A 13,365-nucleotide genomic window follows, 5' to 3' on the forward strand; every position below is an offset into this window, starting at 1 on the left:
AAAAAGACCCCCACCCAAACCACTATAATTTTGGGATGCACCTAGTAGCATGACATTTATTAGAAATAAAGACTTATGAGTTCTGGTGCATTTGTGCGTGTGGGGGTCATTATGTTACCACTATGCGGTATCCAGTTTTGATATTGTTTAAAATTTGAGAAATATTTTTGCTTGTTGTTGAAACCGTTGTGCAATATACATCCTTTTGTATTTCTGTTATGTTCATTTACACTACAGCAAAAACGCTGGGTTTGATTATGATTAGTTTTCTGCACAGTAAATGCTTTAAAAATTACATTACCTTTGCTTTTTATGGCAATTTTCTACCACGATATATACCATTACTATGAAGGAATATATATTTATTAGCATTTACAATTAAATGCTTTAAGTTTCAAAATCTGTAATTGCAATGACATAAATTTAAAAACAGACTGATAAAACAGCTTTTATGGATTCTGAAAATATCAGCTAATATTAACCWGTTATTTAATATTTTCAGGGTTCTACAGTGGCTCCTCTTCTCTGGATGTCTATGATGGTCGCTACCTAGCCCACTCTGAAACAGTTATTGTAGTTTCTATGAACTACCGGATTGGTGCATTTGGCTTCCTTGCACTTCWTGGTTCCTCTGAGGCTCCTGGGAACATGGGTCTGTTGGACCAAAGATTGGCGCTGCAGTGGGTGCAAGAAAACATCCATTCCTTTGGTGGAAACCCCAAACAGGTTTTGTCTTCTCTTTTTTAATTGTGTGTTTATTATGCAGATTTTACAGGTGGAAATTTTATTCTGATATCATTGTTTTCTTTTGATTTTCAAAACAGGTGACCATCTTTGGAGAGAGTGCTGGTGGTGCCTCTGTAGGCTTCCACCTTTTGGCTCCAGACAGCAGGTCTTTGTTTACAAGGGCCATCCTCCAGAGTGGGGTTCCCAACTGTCCCTGGGCTTCAGTCAGCCCTGCTGAAGCCAGAAGACGAGCCATACTTCTTGCCAAACTTACTGATTGTAATGGAGGCAATGACACCGAACTGGTGGACTGTCTACGGAGTAAACCTCCACAAGAACTTATTGACCAAGAATGGCGGGTAATGAATCTGTTTTTTTTCCTTTGTCATGCTGACTTTTAGAAATGGATTTGAGCTAACAAAAAATCCTCACATATCAGCTGTTTAAAATAATAAGTCCCACTCAAAAAATCAAATTAAATACATTTTGTAAAGCACATTTAAAAACAACTACTATTGGGCTAAGTGCTTCACACAAAAACAATAAATAGTAAAAAGATAATAACAAGCACAAGACACCATAAATATAAACAATAACATACATTTTACAAGACATTACTTAAAAACATTCTAATAAATCAAAAACATCAACTCCCATGCTGTATTAAAATCTATTAAGTACAGATAGGTTTTAAGAAAAATCTTGACTGAAAGGATGGGGCAGCTGGTTCCTCGGTTTCGGAGCTAAAAGTACATAACAGATCACCTTTGTGGACCTTGTGATAACTAAAAGCAAATGATAATTACATCTAAAAGACCACAAAATATAAAAAAATATTGAAAACAGCTAGGCAAAATTTCAAACAATTAAGAAATTCAAATTACCTTTTTGGGATTTCTGTTAGGCCCTTTTCATTCTGAATGACAACCCTGCTGCAAGGTTAAGAAACCAACAGTAATGTGSATGGTCTTTGTATAGTCTTGGTGAGGTCTTCAGACTTGTATTAGGATTAAAATGGGTTCTAGGCTAAAGAGGTCCACATGCACAAAATCTTGCAGATATTATGGTTTACCAGTTTACTATAGTGCTGGAAGTGTATTGGGGTCCTGGGTTGGAGCTAAGCGGCAACGATGGCATCATATCTGTGAATTGGGGATGTATATGCACTGACATGCAGTCAAGAATTTGAAGCGTGACTGTGTATATTGCCCTCATTGCCTAGGCTACAACCCATAACACAACACCACACTGGCTGCAGTAAGTTATTGCTATGCTCCGGCTTGAGCAGCTGCTACAACTAATCCATGCTCTTTAGGCTCCAATAAATATTGCACCGTGCTCGTCCGTCCTTCATTTGCCTTTTGGTCACAAGGAAAGATGCACTTGTTATCATATTCAGGCTCAAAGACCTGCATTCTCTTATGCTGCTGTTGGTGTTTCCTGTTCTTTAGGAAGTCTGAAACTGATGTTGGAGGCCTAAAAACCTCCCACATATACAGGAAAATTATCTTGTAAACATCTCGTAAACAATCGTGATAGTAAACAGTCATGTAAACGATTGGGCACAGGTGTGACACCATTAGCGGTAGTGTTGTCCTGGCATGTTGTCATCATCTCTGAAGCATAGCTGCATCCGGATGGGGTCTGAAAGTCGTCATGTCAGAGCGGGTGCATAAAGGGCATGGTGAACATGCAGGAGAGCACTTCAGGATGCTGAAACTATGTGCAAAAACCTGTTTGGTGAAGACTCAGGATTATGTGTTTTTGCACACAGGAGATTTTCAAAATGTGATGCAGTCTCATTTTAATACATTGCTCAGGGCATCCAAAATGAAGGGGGCGTTACAATCAGATTCATACTGAGTCACAGCCCCTCACCACCACCAACACACACACTCACACATATATACACACATCCTTTGTTATTTTAAAGAGATTGGTGTATCAAAAGTATTTAAGCATCTTTCAATGTTTTGCTCATTAGTTTCACCACTGCCGTACTCACATTGACAAAAGAACTGGGAACGGTAAACTTGCAAATATACATTCATGAGTAGATGAATATTTTTTTAAATAGTCACATACTAAGCATTCAAGGACTGCGTGTGCTGCTAAATGCACTTGACTGTCAGCAATCACTTTATAATTTTTTGTTGTTTAAGTGATAAAATCTTAATGTAAATGAAAATTTATACTCATTTTTTTCTGATGCTTGGGCTATTTTTAATGTTTAAAGGCATCTTATTTAATACCTGTTAGTGAAATTGCAAGTTTTACTGGATATCTGGACGGGTTCTTCTTTAATGTAACGTTTAGTCTCTCCTCCGAGAGCCTTCTTCAGTCTGAGTTTCAGGTGACATCAGCCTTATAAGCACTGCCTCCACATGGTGGACAAACAGTTGTTCACATGAAAAAGAAGACCATCTGTAGGGACCTAGCCAGTAGATGAATGTAAACTGCAGAGTTCAGGGGTCGGATTTATAAAACTGGCGTATGTACAATTTGAGCCCAGAAACTTGCGTACGCCACTTTTTACGCCAAGGTTGTGATTTATAAAATCCAAACTTGATGTGAAAATGTGTGGTCCCTTAGCCAGCTCTGACCCATGCGTACGCTCATTTTGGAGACGTAAAACTGTGACACAGATGGTGAAGTGAGGAATTAGAGCCACACTGTGTAATGATCACTGTCAGATATTTAATTTACCTTCATCAGACTTAGATTATTATTCAGCTTTATCATCAGCTTTCTCAACAGTAATATTTATGCTTCTGCTGCTGAGCCATGAGGACCTTTGAAATAAAAAAAAACTTAAATCTTAAATAAAAGTTCCCTTGCACAACTCCATTCATCTGCTTCCTCCTCAGACGACCCTGACCCACAGACCCCTCCCTGACCCACAGACCCCTCCCCGACAAGAACAGCAGGACAGCAAATGTCACGCTTTGGATACACACGCAGGGCGCATCCACCTCGCCAGTGTGGATGTTATAAAACTTCACGTTTGAAGTCCGTGTTTCTCATGCATGCGGGGGGTGGGGGGGTTCGTGTGTGTGTGTGTGTGCGTGCGTGCGTGCGTGCGCGGGGCGGGGGTGTCTGCCGTGGATATAACAGAGCAGGCAGGAGGGGGAGAGGACGAGGAGAAGAGCAGTGAACTTATTTCTAATTTTATCTGACTTATTTAATTTTATTTTTATTGTTTTTATCATCCTGCAGGCTCTGATGGAAAATTAATTTGAAGCTGAGTTTTTTTTAATCAGTAGATTACTCTAAAGCAAAATGAGGGAAAATCTGTGTCAATTACAGACATTGTGTTCACGTGAGCAGCTGTCAGTCAGCACCTGTCAACCTCCAGACGCACGACGGAGCGTGTCTGAACCAATCACGTCTTTTGACATTGATCAGCTGACTGATTTAAATACATCTTAACATTCATGAGGTACTTTACATTGACTGTTTATGGTTGAATGTGGGCGTGTAGAGGGTAGAACCTGAGGCGGGACCTCGTGCGCAAACTCTTGACGTGCGGCTGTGATTTATAAAGGAAAGATGCGCAGAAACGGTCGTACGCATGGTTTTATAAATCTGAATTTTTTTGGCGTATGCCATTTCCGCCTTTTGGCCGTACGTTCACTTTTAGTATGGTTTCCACGCAATCCTTTATAAATGAGACCCCTGGTCTGACTATGTTGTTCTTCTGTGTTGGTCCATTCTTTTGAACAGTGGCTGCCTTGTTTCCCCGATGTAAAACTGGACACAGTCCTCCTGGCACTTTAATTCAGTTCAATTCAATTCTATTATATTCTATTCAAAAGTACTTTTTTTATCCCAGAGAGTAATTAGCATACGCAACATTACTCTGTTTGTGCTGGGGTCTGGATCTTTGGGGTGAACCAGTCTTTGTCGTAATGTGTTAAGTTAAGATAAGATAGAACTTTATTGATCCCACAGTGGGGAAATTTGAACATTACAGCAGCTCAAAACAGTGCAGTTGCAGTAACAGTCTGCCTGCCATGCCGCCAACTTAGAAACAAAGAAAATCTGAAAAACACACAAGGGAAGGGAAGATGAAGAAAAAAGCAAAAACATCAAATTATATCAACACTGTGACACACTATGGTGTTTATGAAAAAAATCTCTGCATAGAGAAAGTTTATTAGCCAGAGGAGTAAGTGAGTTTTAAGGGGGCCTGAAGAATCCAGTCCCCAGACCAGCATAGCCATAGTCCAGAAATATTGATGGAAAATTGTTCATTTCTGTGCAGCTTACAGCCTTCCCATGAAACATAGATTAGACGGGCGAAAGGAGGGGGAAGGGAGGGGGCAGAGCCTCAGTCAACATCCAGCCAGGAAGAATTCATTCAACAGATCCATGGCTGTTGTCAGGGAGATCCAGATTGTGTAATCAGTTGTTTTGGGAACAGAGAAGACAAGCAGAAAACAACAATTTCCCATCTGCTTTAGAGTTTCTGCTGGTACTCTCAAGGTGGCAATCCCAATCAGGCAAAATGGTGTGGACAAAAATTCCGCCGAGCCGTATCTCTCAGATCCTCCAAGATCAATTCCATCTGGCCAGCAAAGTCCAGGGACCACAGCCGGCCCGCGACCCTCAATAGAATCGCTTGCAGACCGAGTCCAGCTCACTCAAGACACAATGTCCGAGTTCTGATAGAATATGGCCATCCTTCAAGTTGGTCAGGCAGCCAGGAGATGAACAGCCACCGATGCTGATTTGCAGAACACCAGGAGACCACCTAGCCAATCTGTAGAATCCAGTGATCGGAGTCCAGACATAAATCCAAAACAGAGAAGAACTGAGGTCCCACCTACGACATGTCCTCCCATGGAAGAAGAAAAAACTTTGTTCCAAGAATTTTATTGAGAGACCAGCAAACCAAATCCAGAAAAATAAAAATATCCATGATTTATTATTTCAGATGAAAAATGTAGAGAAGGCTTTCAGCACCAAAGCAGGAAAAAATAAGGAAGGGCAGGAGAGAAGGAAGAAGCATSTTACTCCTCCAAGAGCGGAAAGGGAAATAAAAAGCCACTGGGACATCATGTTTAGAGAATGAACATCTCAGTTTCTCTGAAACTCCCGCCACATATGGAATGACGACAGGTTTGGGTCTGGGTTTAGGGTMTTCATTTTCAGCTGGTTGTTGACTGGAATCCTGTTCGGGTTTCTTGTCTGCTTTCAGAAAAGCCCAGTTAAGATAACAACATTGTTCCAGGGCCTGTCTTGTGTGTAACTTCTCTTTCTTTCTGGCTCCTGGGTTTGTGGGGACACTGTCTGCTCTGTGGTACAGAGTCCTGATCACTCCTAACTTGTGTTCCAGTGGGTGGTGGGAGTCAAAACGCAAATACTGGTCTGTATGGGTGAGTTTTCGATACAGGTCCGTTTCCAACTATCCTCCTTCAGAGACTAAGACATTGCAGTTCAGGAACACTAACCTGCCATTCTCGTGTGAACTTTATTAACTTCTTTTTTTCTTTATGATTTTTCTACCTGGATAACTGGGATGCACCACGGCAAGTTTACAGGACATATTTAATTTCAATATAGTCAGAATGTTACTGTGACCAGTATAAATTGTTACCTAAAATAGTAATTGAGAGTTTGAAAAAGTTGACAGGTTCTTCTTTATTTATCCTAAACAGGACTCCAACCAGCTATCAAGTAAAAATGAGGACCCAAAACCTAGCCCAGTGGTCATTAAGTATGTTGCTGGAGTTTCAGAGAAACTGAAACATGTATTTACCAAGCATGACATCCCAGTGGCTCAACGTTGTTAGATTTTTCTACCTGGATTATTGAGTTGCATCAGGACAGTAATTAGAGAGAGCACTGTGATCTAATTAAATGTCAAAAGGACCTGCTGTACTCTGTCCTAACCTGAGCCAACAGGCAGAACAGAGTTCACAGGATGGTGTTGAGAGAACAGATGCTGTGCATGAGCGTGTGTGTGTGTTATTGTGCATAGCAGAGGTCAGGGATAAGTGTGTGTTTGTGTGTGTGAGTTGAATGCACACATTGTTTTCACAGATTAATATTTTTTGTTCAAAATTTAAAGTTCTGATGTGAATCTCACTGTGTGCTCAACCATCTGGCACAAATACAATTTCTTTATATTTAGGTACAGAAAATCTCAGTCTCTCTCCTCTGCCCAAAGACAGATTGTTCATAAATGCTTCACAACCTCAACAGAGCAGAAGAAGAAGAGCAACCTTTCCTTACAGTGACTCCAGGTCCTGGCTTGGCAGAGACCCTCGTAAAACCTGTTTGAACGTTCCCTTGTCTCAGGGACAACTGGACATTGGACATAATTAAATCAGTAATTGATGCTGGTGGTTTTGCAGCAGCAGATTGTAAAAGACAGTGGAATATTTCCCTGTTTTCAGTGAGTCATTAGTACTGCACTAGGGCTGGGCGATAAATCGGATTTTGATCTTGATTACGATTTGGGTTTTCATCTATAATAAAAACATAATGATGGATCAGTTTACATCGGGCCGTATAATTTCCGTGACGTGAAAAACGTGGAYGGAATCCAGTCATGGAATCCAGTGTAAAATGCGGAATCTCACAGAGTTCACTTATTTGGGTGGGTTTCTGAGGTATTTTGACCGCTGCTGCTCCCATTACCTGCCCTTACCTGGTAACAGGCATGCGGAGTGAGCTCTCTGAGCTCCCCTCCCGACACAGGAGGAGGGGGAGGGAAAAAAAGCCGTGTCCGTGCGAACAACAAACTCGTTAAAAGCAACATCCTCCAAAAATACAATGTACAATGAACAATGTCAGGCACACATCATTTAATAAAAGGATAAGTTATAAATACTGTGACAATCCTGCCCTCTTTTTCTAAGACCAGCAGTGGTAAGTGTCTGTGTGTGTGGACGGGTTTTTCCTACAGTGTGTGGACAATTTTCCCAAAAAAAGCTGCCTCGTGGGGACCGAAGTGAATCGTGGGGACCAGTGCCCRGTCCCCATGGGTCCAAATGCATGTTACAGGTGTGGGGTTAGGCTTAGGACCAAGCTTTAGGTTAGTTTTAGGGTCAGGTATGTACCTGTGAGGTTAATTTAGGGTATATGGTCAGGGTTAGGCTATATGTGTGTGTGTTTGGCCGTGTTTTTCCTACATCGTGGGGCCCAGTTTTAAGGACAATGCAGCCTCGTGGGGACCGGGTGCTCCTTGGGCCCCACTACTTCGGATGCTGATTTTGGGTGGAGGGGTTGGGTTTAGGACCGAGGTGTGAACTGAGTTTAGGTTAGTTATAGGGTCAGGTAGGTACCTGTGAGGTTAACGTTAGGGTTTGTGGTCAGGGTTAGGAAATAAAATTATCAAAAAATGAATGGAAGTCAATGGACGGGCCACACAAGGATATAAAAACAAGTGTGTGTGTATGTGTGTGCGTGCGTGCGTGCATGCGTGCGTGTCTGCCCGTTATCTGGTACCCAAGTACCAAAGCATCATCTACAGTCAACCTATTTATTTCATTTTAGAAAAATATATATGATGCATTTTTTCTACCAATTTTACCCATGTAGCATCCACACACTGTATATAACCTTTTTGAAGATGCTGCTGTTCTTTCTTTTTTCCCCAACTGTCTCCAATTTGTCCATCAGAACAAAAAATAAAAACTAAACAAGTTCAGRTCAGCATACTGGGGGACACTGGTTGGTTTCAGGTGGAATTTAAGCCAACAGTGCACTTTCCTAGACCTTCACAGTTAGAACATTATTTTACTTTTAGTGGAATGAAAGTTCAATTATTGTGAAGAAAATTCTTGATACTTTTCTAATGCAGATCATCTTGTGCTAGATTTTTTTATTCTGGTGTTTGCATGTCTTTTTATTTTCATTAAGATCCACTCATGGATACAAGTTCTTTTTATTCTTATTATTCTGATCAGGTTCTGCCATGGCCAGCTCTGTTCCGGTTTTCATTTGTACCAGTTGTGGATGGTGAAGTTCTGCCTGACACCCCTGAGGCCATGCTAAACTCAGGCAATTTTAAAGACACACAGATTCTACTTGGGGTCAACCAAGATGAAGGCTCATACTTCTTGTTGTATGGAGCACCAGGGTTCAGCAAGGACAACGAGAGTCTCATTTCTAAAGAAGATTTCCTGGAAGGTAAGGAAACAGAAAATCAGTCAAAAATCTTATGAATTATTAGTCCTGTCTGTTTATGGTGTTGAAATGAACCACAGTTTTACACCTAAATCTTCTGACTCTAGAATTTTATTTGTTTTGCCAGGGGTCAGAATGAGTGTACCACATGCTAATGATATTGGTGTGGAGGCTGTGGTGTTACAATACACTGACTGGATGGATGAGAACAATGGGCTGAAAAACCGTGATGCTATGGACGACCTTGTGGGTGACCACAATGTCATTTGCCCTCTTGCTCACTTTGCTCGCACATACGCTCAACACCACGCCTTAAAGGCCACCATGGGAGGATCTGGGTTTGGGGTGATGAACAGTGCAGGAAACTCACAGGGTGAGGAGATACTTCACTGTGAACAAGAGGTTGATGTAAACTGTTGCAGCTGAAAAATATAGTTGGTTTCAATAGTACCCCCATTCTGCCTGAAAAATTGTTTTTGTTTGATTATAAAAAATTTAGTCTTATAATACTCCAAATTTATGATTATAATTTAGTTTTTGTGAATACAAAAACATGTTTTAAATAAATCTATTTGATAACAAAACAAAGAATGTCAAAAGAAGTGATTCTTTTGCAACCACTGTTTTTTTTAAATAAAAATAGCAAAACAACTAAATGGTATTAATGGTATAAAATACTTTAACCAGTTAATGGTTTAATATTTTTTTCTCCTTAAAGGAGGTGTATATCTCTACTTTTTTGACCACCGGGCCTCTAACTTAGCCTGGCCAGAGTGGATGGGTGTGATCCATGGCTACGAAATTGAGTTTGTCTTTGGGCTGCCACTGGAGAAGGGATTAAACTACACCTCAGAGGAGGAGAGACTGAGTCGACGCATGATGAGATACTGGGCCAACTTCGCACGGACAGGGTAAGGCATCAGAAATTGAGACCAAGCTGTTGTAACTCTAGCTAGCTCATTTTGGATTGAACTGAATCAGTCTGATTTTTTGATTTTTTTGTTTTGTTTGAGGATCCTGAAGTGAGTGTGGTTCACACAACTTTAGCCTTGTCCCACTGGATAGGGAGGTCATCCCCCAATCATAGGTTCAATCTCTAGCCCCTGCAGTTTGCGGAAGTGTCCTTGGGCAACACGCAGAACCCCTCACTGCCTGACTATATGCTCATCTGTGTATAAGTGAGAATATAGAAGTGCTGTATATAGTGAGTAAAAATCTATAAATGAAAGCACTATATGAGTGTATGGTTGGGTGAGTAAGGGGCCCAGTCTGTCCCAGGCTGATCTAAGGGAGAGACTGCACAATGATTAATGATGAATCAACTTCTTAAAGTACATGTACATCTGTCTTCCTGTTCACACCCCTGGAGGCRGTACCTTTTACGTCAGACATTAAAAGTAAAACCATCTCTGTTTATACGAACAGAAAGGCCTCGTATTGAAAAGACACACTGACTCTCTTCCTTTGTTTAAACTATATGGCTGTACAAAGTTTGAAGTACAAGATATGATCTAAATTCAATTAATCAGTCACATAATTTCCTTCACAGTGTTGACATGATTGGAGTCAGCAGGTCAAATGGTTGCCTAAGATACACTAAAGTGTTTCATGAAATGATAGGACTTTACCTTAGTTCAATTGTTGGAAGCTGACTCAGAGTCTGGGCCCTGTCCTGGCACAGGTCTCTAAAGCCCCATCTCCAGGAATTCGGTTCTACTCTATTCATTTTGGGTCGGGTCGGTTCTGCTCGGTGTGTGTGTGTCTCCATGCAGTGTGTCCCTCACTCTGTGGGTGTGATTATGGGCAGACCGTCCGCAGCGGCTTCAACTGTTGTGTTAAAAAATTAAAATTAAATTAAATTTAAAAAGCCGTTGCGGTCTTACTGTTCGGACTTCACTTTTTATTTATTTAGTTTTTGTCGTGGTGCTGTTTCTAAGTGCTTGTGTAACCGTGAGCGGCCAGTTTGTTTGAAACCTCCCTGTTATCTGCTCAGCTTTGTCTCCTTCACCTCTCTCCAGGAAGTGTTTACAAGTTCTGCTTTTTTCAAGATTGCCAAAAAGCTTAGATGGTTTTACACTATATGCTTTTAYCATGTTGTTGTATCGCGCTGCACGCTCATGTTCCAAAACAAAAGCATCTCTCTCTCTCCAGGAGGAAGTTTGCACAAGTAACTCCTTTCCTATGTCAATCAATCCCAGCGCTAATCCACAGGCAGCATTCTGCTGACGTGAAAATCGTAAGCGTGCTGTAGGCTACTCGTTTCTACCCGCTTAGAACCACCGGAGAGGAGGTTCTGAAATAGCATGGTTGAGCGTGCTTGGAACCTAATGGAGACGCACGGGGCTGAGACTGAGCCGAGTCGAACTGCGTACAAGCGGGTCCGTGGAGATGGGGCTTAAGACAGTGGCAGTTCTAGCATGAATGGTGCAAGGCTGATAGTATTCTGGCACCACGCTGGAATTCTGGCTTATCTCTGGTGAAAAAAATTAAAAATCAGACTCGCCCGGCCACAAATTTAACAGATATTTCTCTGGACCTATCAGAGACTCAGCTTTCACTTTAAATCCACTAGATAGGCCTACTAGCCAGTCAGAATTTAGATGGGGTGGGACTTGAATATCAACAATGCTTTGATGCAGATCCACCAGATGTTGGAGCGGGGCTCAAAGAAATGAATGTATTTGTTAGAACAAGTTTGAAAAAGAACTATGAAMAATATCAAAGCTGGCAGATATTATAAAACCAGTGATCAGAGAAGAGAACCCGGCAGGAGGATGTTTACTGATTCCTCCACCTGAGAGAGACGAGCTGCGCAGGTGGATGCTAACGTTAGCTGAACAGTAGCAGACAGGTGGAGTGGGGAAGAAATGAGGAGCAGACAGAAAGTTGTCTGATGACTTTTATCACAGTGACCCAGGCAACAACATCCGACCAACAGGTGCGTGTTTACTGAGAGAAAAGGTTGATTAACCACCACGGGGTGGGAGAGCACAGCCTGTCTCATTGGCTGTTTCTGCTGCTTTAGTTTTTTTTTTTTTTAACAACATTAACAATAAAAGATGTAAATTTGTTTAAACTAAGTGTAGCCAAGGTGTGTCTCTGTTTAAGGTCTGATTTGCTCCCCTCCAAAACCCTCAGTGTTCTCTCAGCAAAACAACTTCAGTCAGACTATTAAATTATACTTGAAAAAATAAAATATTTGATACACTTTTTGTGTGATTGAAATTAATAGTTCACAGTTTATTAACCTAATAAAGTAATTGCAGATATTATTCATTTCAAACCTGACTGAAAACAGTGTAGTGACCAGTAGAAGTGCTATTATTAAGATCTAACAGCAGTGAGAAAGCAGCATGATTTGATTATATGGTAAAATGACCTGCCATAAACTACGCCAACTCCAGTGTGATAAGTGCACAAGACACATTATTATTTGGTCAGGTTAAAAGCACACCCACATCAGTTTCACTGTGTGTTCAACTCTGTGGCACAAATGTAGCTTCATAACATCTGTCTGTCAGAACAGAACATAAGTAGACATTCAGATGATATAAATTTAAAATGATTTGAATTATAAAGAAAAACATTTTTACAACAAACTAAATATAAAACAAATATATTAATTTTATTTTATTATTGCTTGTTTATGTATTTTAGCTTTTTGCTTTTTCATTTGTTTTTTGATGATGGGACCTATTTTGACCTACCTTTGTGCACATGTAAATTCTGTTGCTTCTCTTCTGTGTTCCTTATGATCAGAAACCCCAATGACCCTGTGGACAAAGGAAAGCGCTGGCCTTTGTTTACCATCAGTGAACAGAAACATGTCACTCTCAACACTGAACCATTAAAGATCCACAAAGGTTTACGCAACCAGATGTGTGCTTTCTGGAACCGTTTTCTTCCACGCCTCCTCAACATCACAGGTAAATACTGCATCAAACAAGCTTGAGTAGAGTAGAGTAGAGTAGAGTAGAGTAGAGTAGAGTAGAGTAGAGTAGAGTAGAGTAGAGCAGAGCAGAGCAGAGCAGAGCAGAGGAGAGGAGAGGAGAGGAGTCATCATTGTCATTGCACAAGTCTGTACAATGAAATTAAATATAGACACGTAGAACAACAGCAATATATATAGCATATAATACCGAGACTGCTCCCTGGGTGAGAAAGGCGTCTCTGCAGTCACAAAGTAGGAGTTTCTTATTTTGTAGGAGGAGCTGACCCAAGAAATAATTGGTTTGACTTTTATGGGCATAGTTGGCCCAAGACGTGATTGGTCAGATTGATGGTGGAGTTTTAAGAAGCTGCTGGGGGCAGCGGGGAGTAGCTTGGTCAAGTCGGGCAGGAAGTAACATGTTTTTCAAGATTAATTTTAGTCGTAACTTGAGAAAGGAAGCTTCTAGCTGCACGAAATTTGAACACCATACATGTGAAGGTACAGCAGGTAAAATAAGTATTGAACATGTCACCATTTTTCTCAGTAAATACATTACTAGAGTTGCTAATGAC

At 40.9% G+C, this 13,365-nt stretch overlaps 1 protein-coding gene across 1 annotated transcript in view; it reads left to right on the forward strand.

The window, feature by feature from the left end:
* The window catches only part of ache (acetylcholinesterase (Yt blood group)), a 34,562-nt gene that overhangs the window by 16,863 nt on the left and 4,334 nt on the right, over positions 1-13,365 (forward strand). Inside the window, exons 3-8 of the mRNA XM_014021724.1 lie at positions 503-726; positions 825-1,085; positions 8,643-8,865; positions 8,990-9,235; positions 9,581-9,773; positions 12,622-12,788. Coding sequence (XP_013877178.1) covers positions 503-726; positions 825-1,085; positions 8,643-8,865; positions 8,990-9,235; positions 9,581-9,773; positions 12,622-12,788 — 1,314 coding nt within the window. The remainder of the gene's footprint in view (positions 1-502; positions 727-824; positions 1,086-8,642; positions 8,866-8,989; positions 9,236-9,580; positions 9,774-12,621; positions 12,789-13,365) is intronic.

Source organism: Austrofundulus limnaeus, unplaced genomic scaffold (genome assembly GCF_001266775.1).
Source record: "Austrofundulus limnaeus strain Quisiro unplaced genomic scaffold, Austrofundulus_limnaeus-1.0 Scaffold302, whole genome shotgun sequence".
In the NCBI taxonomy this organism is placed as follows: domain Eukaryota; kingdom Metazoa; phylum Chordata; class Actinopteri; order Cyprinodontiformes; family Rivulidae; genus Austrofundulus; species Austrofundulus limnaeus.